Source organism: Carettochelys insculpta, chromosome 31, assembly GCF_033958435.1.
Source record: "Carettochelys insculpta isolate YL-2023 chromosome 31, ASM3395843v1, whole genome shotgun sequence".
In the NCBI taxonomy this organism is placed as follows: Eukaryota; Metazoa; Chordata; order Testudines; family Carettochelyidae; genus Carettochelys; species Carettochelys insculpta.
In genome coordinates, this window is record NC_134167.1 from 15,062,314 (window position 1) to 15,083,024 (window position 20,711).

Sequence of the window (20,711 nt, forward strand, 5' to 3'; positions counted from 1 at the left end):
CAGGTAGGCTGGAGTTCTTCCCTGCCCTAGCCTGCAGTTTGTGGAGCTCTGCTGTAGAACCCCAATGGCAAAGCTCACCTGCGAAGAATATCTCAGCAGTGTTGCTTAGAAAATAAATCAATCAGAATCTGTTACAAAGCTTACCTCAAGTGGCTAAGAAAAAGTGTCCTTCCTTGCTGGCATCTAAAGCTCTTTCTGTCACAGAAAGGTCTCAAAGTACGTGACTCCAGAGTACGTGACCCTGCTCTTATGTTACGACCCCCCGATTCAAACCGACACTTGTGACTCGTACTTACGTGCTACACGTGGGGTGAGAAGCGAGTGTACAGTACACACCCCCAACATCTCTCACTAGCATCACTTTGGAAGCGTCCACACATCTTCTCACATGAGAAAAGCAAGACTCCCATGACCCAGCATCTTTCACCCCGCATAAAAAACAAGTCAACCCAACTAGCATGTTTTGTAAGTATTCATAGCATACTTCAAACAATAAATATTTTCTATCATCTAAACACTTCAATTATCTATTTAGATGGTTCATCCTGTTGGGATTATTGCTGAAAGGGCTGTGTAAACAAATTACATGAGACTCTCACATGCTAGTGTGGGAGCTTATGGACTCTTGGACTCAGTGTTTTCTTTCTCTCTTGTGCTCTTATTCAGTGAACATCTCCCTCTTATGCTCATGTAAAGTTTTCTTTAGCAGTGAATTTTACCACAGTCATGGGCTCTAAGAGGCAAATTAGTGGTGGAGCTAATGGTGTCAAAAGTGAGAAGAAGATGAAAACTTATACTGTGAGAACTTAAGAAGTCCAAAATCTTGACTCTTTCTTCAGAAGTGGTGCCTCAAACTCTGAGGTCACGCAGTGGTTCAACATGAACAATTCTTCCATGCATTCTGTTAAAATTCGTGAAACGGAAATACGCAAAGCAGTGGAAGAAAGAACACCCAGCAACAACCAAATTGATCCAACATACACAAGATCCAATTCTAATTAAGACTGAGAAGGCCTTAAATTTATGGCTAGAGGACATGACCAAAAAGCGTGTGCCATGTGATGGAAAGGTGTTACAGGAAAAATGTCTTTGTATGAACACTTCAAGAAATCCATGGGTGGTGAGGGTGAAGGATCTACTGCATCTACGAAAATATTTTCAGCAAATAAAGGGTGGCTGGCAAGATTCAAAACCTGATAACTGTGTTTAGGTGGTGAATATCAGGAGAATCAGCATCTGCCGACCATGCTGCAGCCAAAAAATACCCAGCAGAACTAAAGAAGTTGATCCAGAAGAAGGGAGGGATATAGGCCAGAACAAGTGTTTAATGCAGACAAGACCGGCCTTCTCTGGAAGAAAATGCCCAGTAGGACCTGCATTTCCAAGGCCGAGGAGTAGGCCCCTGGGTTTAAGACAGTAAAGGACAGAGTTATGCTCCTATTTTGTGGCAGTGCTGCTGGGCATATGATCAAGCTTGGGATGCTGTATTGCTTTGCGAACCCCAAAGCATTGAAAGGAAAGAATATAAACCTCCCTCTGTTTTGGCAGACCACTAAGATGACATGGGTAGCGGCACAGATATTTTTGGATTGGTTCTACAAGTGCTTTGTCCCAGAAGCGGGAAAGATGTCTGGCTGCGAAGGGAAGGGAGTTCAAGGTGCTGCTCATCACAGATAATGCTCCTGGGCATCCCGAGTCTCTACAATTCGCACACCCCAATGCAGAAGTCATTTTTCTTCCTCCCAATACGTCCTCCCTCATCCAGCCACTTAGCTTGGAATGTGCATGTCACATCTTGGTCATCTACACTCGCCTTGCCTTCTCCCGCATCCGAACTGCTATGGATCTCAATCCTGAGCTTGATGTAAGCTGTTGTTGGAAGGACTACAGCATCTGGGACTGCATTACACATGTCAAGGAGGCTATGGAGTTATGCCCAAAAACGTGAATGGGTGCTGGGAGAATATTTGGGAGGAAGCTGTGAATAACTTCACGGGCTTCCCCAGGGCGGATGACAAAGTCAAGAGGATTGTTAACGTTGCTCGTCAGGTAGATGATGAAGGATTCAGTGACATGGCAGAGGACGATATAGAAGAATTACTGAATGGTGATGGGGACGAGCTAGCAGAAGAAGCCCTAGAAGAACTTGTTAAGAGTGTGGAAGAGGATGAATTAGAAGAAGAAGAAGAGATTAAACAGGCATCCTGAGACCTCTGTAAATTCAGTGAAGTCTTTCAACTCCTTAAACAGCTAACTGACAAAGTGCAGGAGTACGATCCTTCGATGGAAAGGAGTTTAAGGATCACTCGGAAAGTGAACAGATGTTTCTTCCCGTTAAGGCAGATAGTCACGGAACTCCAGCACAAGAAGAAGCAACTCCCCATCACTATGTTCTTCAGGGGAGAGCCACAAAGAATGCGATCTCCCTCATCAACCTCTACCATCATGCTGTCTCCCACCGCATCGCTGCAAGGAGCCTCCTTGCACACTCCTGTTTCGTTGCCTGTGCAGAAAAAGGTGTGAAACTGCTGACCAAAACACCTGTCGCAACTTGAGCCTTGCATTCTCCTACCTCGATGCCAGTGTGACCTGAAGCTTCTTTTATTTTCCTGCCACCTTGATGTCTGCATCACCTGTTTGCAAGAGAACTTCACAACCTCTACTTTCCTCTGAAGTGGATCCTGACGACCCTCCATCTGTTCAGGGGTCAGAGGAAGAGGACCAGGAATAAAAAGCCCCCATCATGCTGTACAGTGCACTTCATCGTCATCTTCATCCATCGTCGCACTGTACAGCAAGCTACATCATCATCATACAAAGAGAAATGGAGGATCTTGCATTCAGATAAGCCCCATTTGGTTTGTTTTTATAAAAATTAGTGTTCAGATACAGTATTTTATCACATTTGTACTTTAAGATTTATGTGCGTTTAATTTACACAAAAGTTTATATGCGCACACATCTGATTTATAGGAGTTTTCGAAGTTTTACCTTAGTATACAATAGTTTTCTAGAGGAGGACTCCAGTTTATGCAAATTCACCCTCACGTACTTTGAGACCTTACTGTATGTTCTATAGATGATAAAGATGAGAAACGTTTGTCACTCTCTCTCCCCTGCCTCCTAGACTGCCAGTCTGACATCTACTGAGCAGCTGGGTATAAGTAAATGCACAGTGGATTTAAATAGCTTCACTCTGGCCCACCTGTCACCTCTGTCTTTTGCTTTCATCTCACTTCTTTCTACTCACCTATCTGTGATGAACTAAACACTAGTGACAATTTCTTTAGCTTCCCAAATGTTGGTCTATTTAGGACTGGCTGCTTATTTCTGTAGTGCTTATTAATTTTCTCTCTTTTTGGTACGTGTGTTATGTGCTTGATTATAAGAAGACAGTGCTTGTTCTTATGCTACACAGTCTCATCTGCACCATTTACTTTGGTGTGTCTTTCCATACTAAACTGATGCTTTACTGTACTGATCTGTCCCTGGAGCGTAGCGTGTCCCAGCAAGCCTCTGCACATGTATGTTTGCTGCACGTAACTCCCGTGTCCGATCTTACAAGACTCTCTTCTGCTGCCCCTCTCTAAAAGATTAGATTGAAGAACAGCATGAGTTAGGCTTGGAGTCTGCATTTTCAAACTCATCGTGTGGGGCGTATACTATGGAGGCCTTTCTGCCACACCTAACTGGGTAGGTGACTCCCCTTTCTTATCACATTTGCAATAGGTGCTGCAGGACAGCATGTCTACCTGAGACCGTAGTCTTAGGGCAGTGTTGTATTTTGAGATACTACTTTGTGGAGAGTCGCAGCAGGAGCTGAGAAGCAGCCAGCGTCATGGGATCATCCAGCTTTGTAGGTCTCTAGCAGGTGCTCCGTGGACTGCGACTTGGAAACCAGAAGGCTAGAGTGACAGGCTTCATCCTGAATTTCCTTTGTTGTAGAACTCAGACCTTCAATGCTAGCATAGCACCGAGTGTGAGACCTTTTAGAAAGAATAAAATGTTTAGCTAGATACAGCCTGTATTGAGGTTTATACGAAATCTTAAGTAGCTCTTTACTGAATGTTCATTGGAAATGGTTTCTCTTCCCTTCCTTCCCACCAGTTGTGTTTCTATAGTAACATCTGTTTATCTCATATTTTTCCTAAATGAATTGTTCAGGAAGACTGAGAGACCTTAGCCACAGCTGAGATGTCAAGAAGAGAGATGAACATGGTGTTCAGGTGATCTGACCTGTAGTCAGAGAGAGATTGTAAGTGACAGCTTATCTGTTGCATACTTGGGAACTTTCTTGGCTGAGCCTTCAGATGCTTGAAGCATCCAGTCTTGAACACTGCAAGCCCCCAATTAGCTGCCCATCAGGTCACATGGAACATACCGTAGGAAACGTTAAATGCTGGAGAGGAGTACTTTCTGTGGAGTGGTAAATGAGAAGATCATTGGCCTAGGTGTGGAATGGCAGTTGAATCATTTTAAAGGTCACTGGCAACATCTACTTACGAGATTTGACATCCGGGGGGAGGAGACAGTGGTAATAGCTGACTGTGTGCCCCATAATCTGTGAAGCAAGAGAGGAAACATTTCCTCTGGGGTAGAGTGGGGCAGTGTAATGGCTGTCAGCTGATTTTTGAGGAGCAGGTCACCAGCGCTCAAAAGGCAACTATGTGCCCAGGAAGGCTGTTAAAGACAATTGTATTAGTGACTCAGTGACATATGAATAGCGTGTTGTGCCTGGCATTGTGTTTTCTCACCCTGCGGTGAACCTTGTAATGAGTGCTGTAATAAAACATTGAAAATGCACTGATTGCTCTTAGACTCATAGGGCTGGAAGGGACCTCAGGAGGTCATCTAGTCCAGCCCCCTGCCTAAAGCAGGATGAACCCCAACTAAATCATCCCAGCGAGGATCCTGTCAAGCTGTGACTTAAAAACCTCCAGGGATGGAGAATCCACCACTTCTCCAGGCAGTGCACTCCAATGCTTCACCACCCTCCTGGTCAAGTAGTTTTTCCTAACATCCAGCCTACTCCTTTCCTTCTGTAACTTCAGACCATTGCTCCTTGTTGTGCCATCTGACACCACTGAGAATAATTTCTCTCCATCCTCTTTAGAGCTCCCCTTCAGGAAGTTGAAGGCTGCTATCAAATCTCCCATCAGTCTTCTCTTCTGTAAACTAAATAAGCCGAAATCCCTCAGCCACTCCTCTTAGGTCATGCGCTCTAGACCCTTAATCATTTTTCTTGCCCTCGGCTGAGCCTGCTCCAACACAGCCACATCTTTTTTCATACTGGGGGCCCAAAACTGGACACAATATTTGAGGTGTGGCCTCACCAGTGCCGAGTAGAATGGAACAACTACTTCTCTAGATCTGCTCACAGTGCTCTTTCTAATGCACCCTAATATGCCATTAGCCTTCTTGGCTACAACACCACACACTTACATGCATCCTTTTTTAGTTTAAGCTGGCTAAGGATTTCCCTGTTTTAGCCAAGCTGGTTGCCTACCATGTTTGCATTTCTTACTATGCAGCGAGATGGTTTTTTCCTGTGCCTTCAGTACGACGTCTTTAAAATACTGCCAGTCCTCTTGAACTTTTTTTTCCTTCCCCCTTCATCTTTGTTTCCCAAGGGATCCTGCGCATTAGTTCTCTCAGGGAGTCGAAGTCTGCTCTTTTGAAGTCAAAAGGCTGTATATTACTGCTCACCTTTCTTCCTTTTGTCAGGATCCTGAAATCTACCATCTCATGTTTGCTGCAGCCCCGGTTTCCACCCAATTCTGTTTCTCCTACTAGTTCTTCCCTGTTTGTGAGCAGCAGGTCAAGTTGTGCATGGCCCCTGGTCAGTTCCTTCAGCACTTGTTCCAAGAAGTTATCTCCAACATACTTGAAAAACTTCCTGGATTGTCTGTGTGCTGCTGTATTGGTCTCCCAACAAATGTCTGGGTGATTAAAGTCTCCCATGAGAACCAGGGCCTGTGATATGGAAGTTTCTCTTAGTTGTCTGAAGAAGTCCTCATCTCCCTGGTCTGGCGGTCTATAGCAGACACCAACTACATCGTCAACTCTGTTATTTCCACCTGTAAGCTTAACCCAAAGACACTCAACTGGCTTTTCTCCCTCCTTGTACTGGAGCTCTGAGCAATCATACTGCTCCCTCACAGAAGTGCAACTCCTCCTCCTCTTCTCCCCTGCCTGTTCTTCCTGAACAGTTTATACCCTTCCATGACCGTGCTCCAGTTATATGAATCATCCCACCAAGTCTCCGTTATTCCAACCACCTCGTACCACTTTGACTGTACCAGGGCCTCTAATTCTTCCTGTTTGTTCCCCAGGCTGCTTGCATTCTTGTACAAGCACTTTAGAGAGGTGGCTGATTGGCCCACTTTCTCCTCTTCACTCAGGAAACCTACTTGATTGCTCCTTCCTCCTTCCGCACTTACCTCTGGGCTTGTCGCCTTCCCCCCAACGAACCTAGTTTAAAGCCCTCCTTGCTAGGTTTGCAAGCCAGCTCACAAAGATGTTCTTTCCTCTCTTCGTTAGGTGGATCCCATCTCGTCTCCGCAATCCTTGTTTACAAAAGAGAATCCCATGGTCAGAGAAACCAGATCCTTCTCTATGACACCACCGACACAACAACGCATTTAGCCATGCAATTTGATATCAGGCAAGGCTCAGTGAAGCACTCTCAAGCAATAGGTTACAAATGATTATATGGAATATTAATGGGCAGTGAGAAGTGATGGGGTGAGAGGTCCCAAGCCCCTACGTAGGTGCTGGCAGCAAGACATGAAGAGCACAACTAGCTGGTAATCTAAAAGCTCGCCCAATGACTCTGCCCATAGTTTCCATGCAACATTTTATACAATACAGAGGTGGTTTTTCTTTAGTCATCTGTTTCAACAACATATCCATGAGAGCAATGCTGCCTTTGCTCAATTGGGTATGATCCACAGGTTCACATCTGAAGGAGTTGAAATGAAACTGAGGGCATAACAACCGTCACTTATTTGTAACACATTGTTCTTGTATGTGGGGCCTGGGTTAGTGAACTAGGGAAATGTCTGGTATAGAGTTCTGAAAGGGAGGAGGGTGGCTCATCCCTGGTAGCTCAGGCTTGTCTCAAAGCCTCTAGACTTGGCCTTGGAGCACAGTTGCTGTGGTGATTGTGCCTTTCTCCAGACGATAAAGAGCTCTGGCCTTGCTTGCAAGTTCCTTCTCACACTAGCTGTATTTGTGAACCGTGATACATGTTATGAGATAGTTAGGTCTCATACCAGACTCTGAAATTTGGACATAAGGATAGGGGGTCTTAACAGAAACCATAATATGCATTAAGAATTTTAGATTTTCACCCTACAAAGACACACACAGATGTCTTCCTGTGGGGGTACCCCAGGCTCTAGTCCCTCTTCTGGGGAGAGCTTAGACACAGAAACCTGTGATTCGGTAGTTGACCATTTGGCCTGAGGCACAGATTCTTCTTAGGACATAGAAAGTAGATGAGTTACTTACAACAGTGATTTATTCACTAACAAAGAGAAAAGTAAATCATGGGTTGTATGCAGAGAAAAATACTTCCCTGGGATTCATCTTAAAAGTTTCAGGGGGAAAATCTCAAGTCAAACAACAACACAACAGAAGAAAAAACAAAACAAGGTAACAAGCCAACTGTCCATCCTAATTTAAAATAACCAGGAACCTGAATGCGTCTAACTGTGCATTTTCTGTGTACGTACTCTCTGTGGTTGACTTTGGGATGGTCAGGATGTTTGATTTTATTCCAGTTCCCTGGGAGCCATCTCCCCTCTGGGTCTTTCTCCCTGTTTCAGAGACATAAGCCTAGGGAACTGCAGTTGTTCTCAGTTTAAACAGAATTGCTTCACTCCCATTGGCTGACCTCAGATTCAGGTTACGTCAGAAAGATTAACCCCTTCCCTGCACTCATTCACGACACCTCCATTTAATACTTCATGTATCACTTCTAGCAATGTGTTCCAAAGAGGTTCTTGCCCTGGGTGAATTCTCTTCATGGCAGTTCATCCCTTGCACATGAGCTATCTCTTTCCATACATTTTACAAGGGATAGTTGTTAGCTTCTGCACCATTTTACTGGAAGCTTCATTTGTAAGAGTTTAGTGAGCCATTTGAGCCCCTAGTGAAGTCTGAGTTCCACCAGTAACCTTCTGAACCTCCTTAGTTTTGCCAGTTTTCTGGATGCAGGGTTACCCTCCCATAGACTACTGATGCCAATCCAGGAGACTTTGTACTGCTAAAAATCCAGCAGTGCAGTGGGGTTAAGGCAGGCTGCCTGTCTGCTCTGGCCCTGTGCCACCCCCAGAAATAGCGACTCATCCCATGGAGATGGTCTCTGGCCCTGCATCTCCCACTAGCAGCAGTTCCCCGCCAGTGGGAGATGTGCAGAGCCGTGCAAGCCTGGGGACACAGATATGTTGGCCACTTCTGGATGTGGTGTGGGACCAGGGCAGACAGAGAGCCCGCCTCAGCCTCACTGCACTGCTGACTGGTGCTTCTCAGCCAGAACCAGCATCTCTCCTGCATCTGTACCCCCTGTCCTAAGCCCCTATTGCAGCCAGCATCCTGCACCCCAACTTCTGCCACAGCCCCTCCTGCACTGACTCCCTCCCGAGCCTGCACTCCCAACCTGCTGTCTCAGGCTTAGTCCCAGAGCACCATCTCACACTTCAAACCCCTTGATCCCACCCCAGAGCTTGCACTTCAGCCCTTTGCTCCATCCCTGTGAAAGGGAATGAGGGTGAGGCGAGCAAACAAATGAGAAAGGGGTGGAGTGAGCAGGGAGGTGGCTGCAAGGAATGTGGGGCGAGGGACAAGGCTATTTGGGTTTGTGTGATAGGATTGCCAGTTGTCTTGTCTCTAAGTGGTAGGCGGTTCCGACCTTGCTTGAGGGGCTGAAAATGCCTGGAATTTCAGGAGACACTGCTGAGTCTGTCCTTCTCAAACGGAAATACTCCTGACCTTGCAAAGCTTCAGTCTGCCTGTCTATGAGGAGCAGGTGCCTCTCCCTTCCACAGGCCATTTGACTTCCTAAGGAGCCGTGCTGGCATTTATCATTGCCCCGCTGTGCCCTGTGTTGCCTTCTCTTCTCTGTGAGAAAAGATGTGTGTAGTCTCCATTAGTGCTGGAGGAGGTTTACACTTGGAATCCTGCCAGGTCTGGTAGGCGGCAGGAAGAGTTGTGACTGGGTGGGGAGGTGCCCTGACTCTACTGTCCCATTTCAGGCCTGGCTTCTCTTGAGTTTTGTACGAGGAGCGTGGGGCTCGTTGCTGGCACCTTTGGGGAATCCTGTTGCCGCCTGCTCGCCACAGGGGTAAATTTAAGTCTGCAAGAGCTTGTCTGGCCTCATAGGCTGTCAGTAGCAGAATGCTCAGTGGTCCTGGCCTCGGCACTGACCAGGCCCTTTGCTCTCTACCCTTCCCAGGTCTGCCGAGGAGATGAAGCACATGGAGGAAGTCTCTAGGCTGTTCCATGGCAGTGGGGGAGAGCAACAGAAGCTGGCTCCCAAACCCCAGGTGGATATAACAACTGCTCATGAGGAGCAGCCCTGGGAGATAGTGATGGACAAAAAACATTTCAAACTGTGGAGACGCCCAATAGAGGGGACCCACCTGTATCAGTACCGAGGTAATTCCCCCACTCCCAGTTGTCTGACCATCTGTGTTGTCAATCACAGTATGATGGCTGCTGAAATGCTGCGTGTGGTGTGCCTGGTTCTCAGATTCTGAGCAAAAGTTCAGCATGTTCTGTCCTAAAACCCATGTTCTTCCTCCTCTCCCAGTGTCACACTTCTCCCTCTTCTAACTCCTCACTGGACTTCTGACTCCTCCCCCATTGCCCTTCTGTCTGCTCACCTTCTCTCCTCCCCTCTGCGGTATGATTCCAGCCCTGATAGCTGCTTCTGGAAAACACCTTTCCTAGGTGATCCCACTGTCCTGAGATACAAGCTGGTTTGTACCTGTGGTCTCAAGACTCTTTGTTTCCCTTTACTGCAGTCTTTGGGACATACACAGATGTGACTCCCAGGCAGTTCTTCAATGTGCAGGTGAGTGTTTCTGGATCCATATCTCTAAGTCCAGAATACGTGATGTGTTGGAAATAAAATACAACTCTCCACCCACACCATTTGAGATTGAAGCATCATTAGAGGAGGTTTTGGAGCAAATTGATAAACTAAACCAGGGTTCAGCTACCCCTGGCACGGGTGCCAAGAGTGGCGCGTGAGCCAATTTTCACTGGTATGCGAGGCAGTCGATAAGCCCTGCCCATCCTCCCCATGCATCTGGGAGCTTGCTGAAAGCCCTGCTGCCTGTGGATTAACAAAAGACCAGTTAATACGACCAACTACTGCCTAAACGATAAAGCTGTGCATCTTGATTGCTTGATTGAAGCTGTTGTAAGTAGGACTTCTAGTGACTTTATAAAGTATCACTGGCTCTCAGACAGTACGTAGAGGTCAAAAGTTCAAATTTCAGCACTCCACCTTGGAGAGGTTGCTGACCCCTGAAATACACAGTAGTAAGTCATCAGCACCACATGCCATTCCCCCAGGAGAGTTCTGAAAGAACTCCAAATGTGAATTTTCTGAACTACTAGCTGGTTTTAACAAATTCTTTAAATCCGCTTCTGTGCCAAATGACTGGAGGATAGCTAGTGTGACACCAAATTTTAAAAAAAGGCTCTAGAGGTGATTCTGGCAATTTATAGGCTAAGTCTGACTTTGCCACTGGTTGAAATTATAGTGAAGAACAGAACTGTCAGACATGTAGACAAACATAATTTGTTGGGGAAGAATCAGCATGGTTTTTGTGAAGGGAAACCATGCCTCACCAATCTACTAGAATTGTCTGAGGCAGTCAAGCTTGTGAACAAGGGGATCCAGTGGACTTAGATTTCCAGAAAGCCTTTGACAAGGTCCATCATAAAGGCTCTTAAACAAAGTAAGCTGTCGAGGGGTAAGAGAGAAGGTTCTCTAATGGAGCGATGACTGATTAAGACTGAAACAAAGGCTAGGAATAAATGGTCAGTTTTCAGAATGGAGAGAGGTAACTCCTGGTGTCCTCTGGGAATGAGGATGTAAACTGTGAGGTGGCAAAAATTGCAGATACAAAACTACCCAAGATAGTTAAGTCCAAAGCAGATCGTGAAGAGCTTCAAAAGGATCTCACACAAAACTAGGTGACTGGGCAACAAAATGGCAGGTGAAGTTCGATATTGATAAAAGTGCTACTACTAAAAACCTTGTATTCCATGTGGAGCATAGGTCATCTGCACGTCCCCTCCACTTGGCTCTGTCTTGGGACATAACTTCTTACTGACTCCAGGAGAATCACAGTTGTCCTTCAATCTCAGATCTTCTCTATGTTGTCTAAGGTCTTCCTCTTGTGCATTTTCCCTGCGGGTTCCATTGGAGAGCTTGACAGACAATGCTGGATGGTGGTTTTCTGAGAGTGTGGCCCAGAGATCCCCACTTTCTTCTCTTGATTTGAATGTCAAGTGGTTCTTGTCCTGCTCTGTTCCAAAGCTCCTCATTTGTGACAGTCTTGCCATTTGATGTGAAGGATCATGCATCTGTTTGAGTGTCTGTCGCTTGTGATTTGAAGATTTTAATACACTAGATCTTGCATCTGTGCAAGATCAAACTCTTCACACTTGTGTTGAAAATCTGCAGTTTAGTCTTTTCAGATATTATTTGTGAACTCCATATGAGATGGAGTGTCTTGACTGCAGCTGTTGCTTTCCCTCTCTTGGCGTTGATATCCTTGTCTGCTCCATCTCCTCTGCCCATAATACTCCCCAAGTAGGAGAACTGCTCCACATCTTCCAGGTCATTCCCTCCCAGTGTGACCGTGTTTTTGTTGGACTGATTGATGCTCATTGTCTTGCTTATTCCCTTGTTAATACTTAGTCCAGTCATTGAGGCAGTTTTGTCTAGCGTTGTGACCTTTTCTTTCACGCTTCCATGTCAGTGTGAAAGGAGAGCGACATCAGCAAAATCGGTGTCCTTTAGCTGTTTGAAAAGTGTCCACTGAATGCCTCGTTGATGGACATCTGTTGTCCTCTCATAATCTAGTCCATGGTGATCAAGAACAGGAAAGGCGATGGTAGGCACGCTTGTCGCACTCCCGACAGTATGCTGAAGGATTCTGTCAAGACACCTTTGTGAACAACTTGGCATGTTGAGGATTTGTATGTTGACTGGATCAGGTTAATAATTTTGGATGGGATGTCAGAGTGTTGCAGCAGTTTCCACAAAGTGTCTCTATCGACTCTCTAAGTTTTTTCAAAGTCTATGAAGGTTATATATAGGGGAGTATTCCGCTCAAGCAACTGTTTCGTGATCGCTCTGAGATTTTCTGTTTGGTCAGTACGAGACCTCTCACTTCGGAACCCGGCCTGTTCTTCCTTGAGCTGTCTATAAATTTGTCTGCATCTGCACTACAAGATAAATTCAATTATTAATAAATTCAGTGTTTTAACCTCGTTCTTATGCATTTGAATTGCGTCCACAAAACTTCTTAAAATGCAATCCACCCTTTTGCCGTGTTATTTCCATGTCCCCATTGCCCTGTGCAGGTTCGACAGTATGAGCAGTGCTTTGTGGGTACCTATCCCACAGTGCCTTAGCCCCAGTTGTTTGTGGGTGTTTCATGTTTGAATCCCAGAGTGCAACACACTGTCCCAGAATTCAGAGCACACAGTAACCACGTGAAAAGGAACTGGCGCTCATGCCATTTCCTGCAGCATTTTCTCTGCCAGCTCAAGCATGGATCCCCAAATGCTTCAACTCGTAGCACACGTTTCAGCAACCACACAGGCAGTTGTGCAATTTTGCCTTCAGTTACAAAGCTTGGTGGTGGTTCAGTATCATGATGACGACGACAATGGTTTTTGAAGAGCAAATCTTTCAACAACGGACCAAGAACTCACAGCTGGTGGCTGCCCTGCATGCATTGGTGACAGGGGAGCAGCGGTTTTGGACTCGTGAGACCAACACACGCCAGTGGGACCGCATCATTTTGGAGTCCTGGGGCGACCAGCAGCGGGTGCAGAACTTTTGCAGGCGTAATTCTGCTTTCATGGAACTTTGTGATGTGCTGGCCGCTGCCCTGAAATGCAGCAACACAAGAATGAGGCCAGCTTGAACAGTTCACAAGCGAGTGGTAATCGCTCTGTGGAGTATGCAGCGCCCGATGGTGACCTCTCAGTGGCAAATCAGTTCATGATGGGCAGATGTACAGTGGGGTCCGTGGTGACGCAGGTGGCCCATGCAATCTGTCAGCATCTCCTCAGGAAGATGGTGATCCTGGGATATGTACAGGCCATAGTTGATGGTTTTCCTGACCTGGTGTTTCCTAACAGCAGTGGGGCAATAGATGACATGTACATCCCCCTCATGGCCCCTGAGTGTGTGAACCGAAAGGGGTACTTCTCCATGGTGTTGCAGGGCTGGGTAGGTCACAAAGGTTGTTTCACCCACGTCAGTGTTGGATGGTCAGGGGGGTTCACAGCACATGCCTTGTCTGAAGTTCTGGGCTGTACAGAGAGCTCCTGGATGGGACTTTTTTTGCAGACTAGAAAATCACAGTTGGCAACTTTGGAGATGCCTTCAGCCCTCTCCCAGCCCACCTGGGTTCCGCCCGCCCCGCGTCTGCTGCACACCTAGGCGTATTGGTGGACAGCGGTGCCTTCAGCCGTGCCCCAACCCCCCACAATGCGCTGGGTTCCCTAACGCACCTGGACGCCACAAAATCGCAGCAAGCTGGAAGGATGGTGTGATTTTGGGGGAGGAGAAAAGAAGCGTTGTCAAGGATGCTTGAACAGCCTTTTGCAGCGGCCCTGAGGGCTGGAGCAGCAGGCTGCCCCTGCCCTCCCTCCCCGCTTTCAGGAACCGCAACAAGGGGGTTGGGCGACCTCTCTTCAGGGGACTCCGGGCAGCAGGTATTGGCTCCTGCAGTGCTGTGTTGGTGGTCCCTCTGCAGCTGCAGCAGGGGAGTACAGGACCTCCGTTTGCTCGGTCGCTGCTTCTGCAAGCCTTGCTGCGGCCTCACTCTGCTTTGCCACTTGCTCTCGGTGGACGTCAAGCTTTCGCTGATGCCCCTGAGCAGAGTCCTTTTTCAGCTTGGTGTGTTCTGCTTCATTCCACTCCATGTGCTGCAGGATGACATCCAGCTTGCACCTCTTTCTCCTTCTGGACCTCTCTCCTCCCCTGGGCATGGCAGCTGGAAAGTGAAGATCAAAATTAAGGTACAATTCACATAATGTGCTTTCAAAGGGCATGACTGGGTCTCTGTGTCTACTGTCAGGGAGAGCTTCTTTATTGAAGGCCACTGAAGGCTTATTAAGGATGGGATTCTAAGCGTGAATTGCACCATACATCATTTACCATCACTTATCCAGCAGGTTTCTTTATGGACATGGTAACCTATAAGCAGTTGTCCCCTTTTCAGGGGTAGGGGAGGGCTGCAAAGCAGGGGAAGCTGTCAAGTGTCCTGGGGCAGGGGAGAAATTTTTTCAGCTCTTCCTGGAGCAGTCTTCCCCAGTGAGCAAGCTGCGTGGTGGGAGGGGATGGTGGGGAGGGGTTAGATTACGGAGCGCCTGCCAGCTGCTGCAGGCAGATAGAAAGGGGCAGGAAGCGTGGTTTAAAAAAAAAAAAGTGCAAATTCATGTGTTTCTATAGGTTGCCAAAGAAGACATCGCTCTCCTAAAACTAACGGGTATGGACAAAGAACACCAGCTCAAGCTGTGTGACCACAAGCCTGGAAAATTTGCTAAAATGCTGTGTTGCGCCATAACACCAGATCGCTATCTGGTTGCCTGGCATGGCAAGGTGTGCTACCGTGGAAACTGCAACAAGTCAGGCCTGCCCAAGAACCTTGTGGGGAAAAAAATACAAAAGTGCCTGGATGAGGCCTTTGAGGAGAGGTCCTCGAAGGAGAAGCGCTGCATCCCAAGAAACATTAACACGCTACTCTGAGGGGCACAGTACCCCAGCAAACCTGCACACCCCCCGCCACCCAATACCTATACCCACCCCCAACCCGCTTCTAGTATGAAAAATAAATACTCAACTGAAAGCTTGGTCCAGGGGGCTCGGGCACCAGCATGGAGGGGACCAGTTCCAGGTCTGTGGTGAAGAGCGCTGGGCTGTCGGGAAGAATTTCCTGAGTCCTCTGCTTGTTGCCCCCTTTCTCCTTTCCGTTGGCCCCTTCCTCCAAGGTACCCAGCTCCTCTGGGCTCACCCCGAACTCCAGACCAGGGCCTCCAGAAGTCATAATTCAGACTGGGTTCCGTAGGCGGGGGTCACTTACCATAAACATGTGCAGCTATTCATAATAATGACACGTTTGTGGAACTGCCCTGACCTCTGGTTGGCTTCCCAGACTTTCTGATAGGCCTACCGGAGTTCTTTCATTTTCACCCAGCATTGCATGGAGTCCCGGCAGTAACCTCTGGCAGTCATCTCGTTGGACATCTGATCATAGGGTGCCGCATTTCTCTTGGCCACCTGAAGTCACTTTGCCACTGACTGGTCTCCCTAAATTGCAAGAAGATCCAGAATCTCATGGTGGATCCACGCTGGGGCTCTCTTGCGAGCCTGAGAAGTACTAGGCAGATCACTACCCTGAATGCTCTTGATTGCAGTAGATAGTTAACGAACCAATTAGCGATGTGGTGCAGTGTGGTGGGCAAAGGAATTTTTTTTTCATTATGGGCGCCCTTTATATTTGCAGGCCTGGGTGCTGCTGAATTCAAATTCTGATTCAATCGAAACTTCCTGGGTTTCCTGTGACCTTCCAGCACAGCTAGATGGAGAGCAGCGGAGAGGGAAGCGGCCACACATGGAGGGTCACTGTGTAGCTTTTGTGGGATACATGTGGGACTCTTCTGGAGGCCAGGAAATTCAAGTTAAGGACATGGCACTTCCACAGTAGCCTGTATTCGAAATTTGAAATTTGCACAATACACATCCTGTGATAACATTTTGTTATCAGTATTAGGGCTCAATAAATTGAGCTAATGGTATTTATGGTGAAGACGGTGACGTTTTAATATCAAGCTCCTTTAAATTCGATTATCTCATAGTATAGACGCTACCGCTCTATCTTCATTCTCTCCAAGAGAATTCTATTGAACACCTTTCCTGGAATAGACAGTAATGCGATGCCCCTGCAGTTCTTGCATGCCTTCAGGTTGCCTTTCTTTGGAAGCTTGATAAGTTAACCGTATTTCCAGTCTTGTAGGATCTCTTCCATGTCCCAGATATTCCCAAGTAGATTATACATCATGTTGACTGATGTCTCGCTACCTGCCTTAATTGCTTCTGTCGGGGAGGATGTCTGGACCAGGAGCTTTTCTGCTTTTCAGTTGGGCAATGGCTTTTCTGATTTCTTCTTTTGTAGGAGCGTATGAGCGTTTAGCATATCTGGCACATAAATACCTTTAGAATGTCAGCTACAAAAATGCCGTGGAATGCCTCTTCCCAGTTTCTGGTGACATAAAGAAAAAGGCAGTGTTTCTCTTGGAAACATGAACAAACTTTTGTTTTGGTGATTTGGTGAATGAGAAGTAGAACTGAGTAGACTTGTAGGTGCTGGAGTTTTTTGAATGCAGCTATGTAACAAAAAATCTATATTTGTAAATTGTACTTTCAGAGCAAAGCTTACACTACAGAATTTATATAATGAAAAATATATACTTTGATTTCAGTGACAACATACAGTGCAGTACTTATGAAAATGAAGAAACCCCCCCCTCCAAAATTGTTGATACATTTCAGTTGGTATTCTGTTTAACTGTGACTAAATCTGTGAATAATTTACACCCTTTGTATTTTCAGCATCCCCTGAGTTCTGGGAGCAGTGGAGTGGTTTTCTTCCATTTTCAATCAGTCAGGAGAAGACAAAACTCACTTTCTGTATGCCCAAAGCATGGTATCCTGGCTGACCCCGCTCTTAGGCAGCTGCCTCAGTCCTAGGCAGCATGGATTTATGGAGGGTGAACACACCTTCCAGGCTGCATTCCTCACATTGCCCGGCGCCCTTTTTCCTTCGTTTGATGGAGGACGTAGCCCTCTGCTGCCATGAGAGGCCCAGCTCTGTGGAGGTTACTTTTGTTCTGGTGTTTACACATCAGTTGACAGTATTCTGACTGTATTCACAGTGGACTAGGAAACTCAGGAATTGCTTTAATTCAGGTGCAAAATTTCAGTTGATTGCAAAATGCAGCACTAATGATGGCACCTCACTGAAATCCTGAGCATCACTATTGTTTCTTTCAGCCCTGTGGTCTGCTGCTGTACCTTTTAAGTAGATCTGCACTCACAGCAGACACAACAGAAGCTACAAACAAGCTCCTTTTGTCCCACTTCTAAGATCTGTGGCCTCCCGTCCCCCAGCTCTGCAGAGCTGGGGAACAGGGGAGGAGGGTATCCTGACATCAGTGCCCCCACCATCCCATCCCAGCTCTGCATAGCAAGCAGCAGGCTCCAGGGAGCAGCTCCCAGGCCGAGGGCAGGAGCAGCACGGGGGTGGGGAGGGAGGCACATGAAGTACACAACAGTTAATAGAGGGAACAATACAGAGGGAACGTAGCTCACCAAGAAGATTCTAGTGCTGACAGCTCTCTCTGTGTGATCTGTTATAGGGCTGTAGAGTCTGACTCCAGCTCCTCCTCAGTATAACATCAGCTTCCTAGAGCAGCCTTATAGAAGAGAGAGGCTGTCGAGACCTCTGGTGCTGTGGCTACCCCTGCTACTAGGTGCTTCTTCCCAGAGAGAGTTATCCTGGGCTCATCAATGGCCTGTAATACTGCTCAGCAGTGTTTATTTTTGGCAAGTCGAGCTTGGCTTTTCCACAGTATAAGGAACTGCTCATGTGTCTGTCCCTGGGAAGAAGGGTGTGTCCTCCAGGCATAGCCTTGACTGCACAAGAAATCTGCTGCACCTTCAGCCTCTGACACAATTACAAGTTCTTCACTTGCTCCCCCAGTTGGACACTGAATACAGGAAGAAGTGGGATTCGCTGGTTATCAAACTGGATGTGATTGAAAGAGATGTGACCACAGGCTCGGAGGTAGTTCACTGGGTAACTCACTTCCCGGTGAGTGTCCCTTCTCCTTCCCTCTGCCTTGTGTCTTATGGCCTGTCTGGTATTGGGAGGGAAATGATTTGCGTGTCTTTGTTTCATTAGTACCCAATGTATTCGCGGGACTACGTGTATGTTCGGCGGTACAACGTAGACCAGGAAAACAACCTGATGGTGCTGGTGTCACGGTAGGTGTCGCTGAGGCAGCCTTAGTGCCATAGCGTGAAGTGGGATTGTCCTTAGATCCACTGTCACTCTGGTAAAGATAGCCCTGGTATTGTTTCATGTCTAGGCCTTGCTGCTTTGTCGAGCTTTACCTGGGTCAGTGGTTGTTATAGGTGCTACTAGCCGTGACTATAAATGATTATCTAACATTTCCCATTATAAGACCATATTTTCAAATGCATCATTCTGGATATTTGCCTCAGAAACCATGCTGTAGGTTGAAATGGTCTGGCCAGGCACCATCTATGCTCTGGCATGACCATGGATGTTGCTGGACCAGTGAGTACCTGAACTAGAGCCCCATTTGCCCAGAGCCAGTCTGGCTGGCAGGTGCCTCTGCTGGTGGCCCTTCTGAGGGGGAGCTGACCTGGGGCTGGGAATCCCTGCCCAGAAGCCTCGCAGCTGCAGGGAGCCCTGGGGGGAGGAAGCTGGGGGCATTCAGGAGAGTGCCCTTCCTCCAGTGAGCCTGGAGGCCCGACCTCCTCTGGTCCAGCATACTCCCTCGTTTGGGACTGTGTAGGTCCTGGGGGTGCCAGACCCAGCTGGTACAACCCATAGTGTAGCTGTTTGAGACTGAGGTTACAGAAAGCATTTTGTAGTATGAAATTCTGATGGCCTGTCCTTTGGAAAAGCTCTAGTCCTCCTGCAACTTGGAGGAGGGACTTGAAATCTGACAAGAAGGGTTCCATCAGGGTTGTGCCTTTTACTTACCCTGGGAAAATGTGCCCTAACTTGGCCAAATTATAACCCTTTGAAAAGTATCAGTTCACACATGCTCAGTAGAGAGCCTTGGATTTTTGGTAAGCTAAAGTCACAGAGCATTCATGTGCCCTGAGCATGCTTCAGCATCTCTGTCTCATAGTGCCGACCGGGGTCTGCATGTTCCATCCCCACCATATGGCGAGGTAATACCCCATAGTGCTGGACTTGAGAGAGGGAAGATGGATTCCCCCACCCCCGGTATTGGCAGCTTTGTGCTGAGGTTGGGCTGGGCACCTGAGCTGAGAGCAGGGTGCCTATCCTGTGCTTTCACTGCCTGTCATGCTGGAGAATTGGGAAGAGCTGGGCCAGGAGCCGGAATGGGACTGACTAGGTAAAGAGAATAGACTGGGACAAGGAGCCAGGGCTGAGGACAGGACTGGGGTGGAGATGAGGCAGAGCAGTTCAGACTTGGGCGCATGGCAGGGAATGGGCAGAAGAGTGGTTCCACCAGCACCTCAGTGCAACCTGAATTCGGTCTCCTGGGCCTTTGCCTGTCCTACAGTGTCTAACTACGTGGGTACGTGGAATTTTTCCCACCGATCCTTGTGTGCAGTGGTTGGTGTTCTGCTGAGCAGACAGGCAAACGTGGTCCTGCCTTGAGGCGCTTCCAGCCTAGGTTTGATGGCCGAGAAGGGCATGGCAGCGAGGGGGACGTTTGGGCGGTAAAAGGCCCAGCGGTTGATCGCTGTGCTATGTGTACATGGTGGTAGACTTTGCTGTGTAGGGTTGTGTGGGAGGGTTAGAGGCAGGGGGCTTGGAGGGGACAATTGAAGGGTGTGAAGATCCTTCCAGTCCCAGGAGAGAGAAAGGAGAGATGCCTCTGTGGGGAGGGCACGAAGGAAGCTGGAGCCGATTGGGCTGGGGGCATAAGCGGTGGCACTCGGACTCTGCTGGGGCTGTGAGTGCCTCTGCTCAGCTGGCTGAAGGATGAGCTGTGCTCTTAGTGGGGGGATGGGGGAGAGCTTTGAAAGGCTCATGGCTCCAAAACTGGAAGGGCCGCAGAAGCCATTCTGCCATGTCTAGCTGGGTGAGGAGGAGCCCAGTGTCTGCTCAGCAGCAAGCAAGGAGAGTGCACTGGAGAGGACCGCCTTGTGTGTCTGATCGCACGTGGAGCGAGGCGCACGCTGCTAAAGGTGCCTTGTCCGCGGCCGGGTGGATGATGGAGCAGGTCGTTTTCCTGTTTTACCGCCCACCTGAGAGAGCTTGGGCAAGTCGCTTCCTGCATTTGCTGCACTTGCCCCCTTGGTAGTGGATGACATTGTCCTCTTGTAAAACGCTGAGAGTTACTATTACCGTATGGGCTGTTGGAGCTTCTTTAAAAGACTCTGGGGGTACCTTTAGTTCTCCCCATTGTGGATGGAGCCATATGTGATCACTGTTTCGAACCGGCATGGGGAACCTTTTTCCTATCGGAGGCCACGGAGCACTGGGAAAAATCAGTTATGGGCCACACGCAGCCCCATGGAGCTGGGGCTGGGGACTGAGGCTTTCCCTAGGGCAGGGGTGGGGAATGTTTTTTGGGTCAGGGTCACATGCAAATGAGAAGCAGGCAGCAGATGGGGTTGTGGCACCTGTGGGAGGTAGGGTGCAGGAGTGGATTGGGGG

General features: G+C 47.9%; 1 protein-coding gene across 1 annotated transcript in view; it reads left to right on the top strand.

The window, feature by feature from the left end:
• Nucleotides 1–20,711, top strand: part of STARD7 (StAR related lipid transfer domain containing 7) — a 36,587-nt gene that overhangs the window by 8,732 nt on the left and 7,144 nt on the right. Inside the window, exons 2-5 of the mRNA XM_074981991.1 lie at nucleotides 9,458–9,660; nucleotides 10,029–10,078; nucleotides 18,024–18,134; nucleotides 18,225–18,307. Coding sequence (XP_074838092.1) covers nucleotides 9,458–9,660; nucleotides 10,029–10,078; nucleotides 18,024–18,134; nucleotides 18,225–18,307 — 447 coding nt within the window. The remainder of the gene's footprint in view (nucleotides 1–9,457; nucleotides 9,661–10,028; nucleotides 10,079–18,023; nucleotides 18,135–18,224; nucleotides 18,308–20,711) is intronic.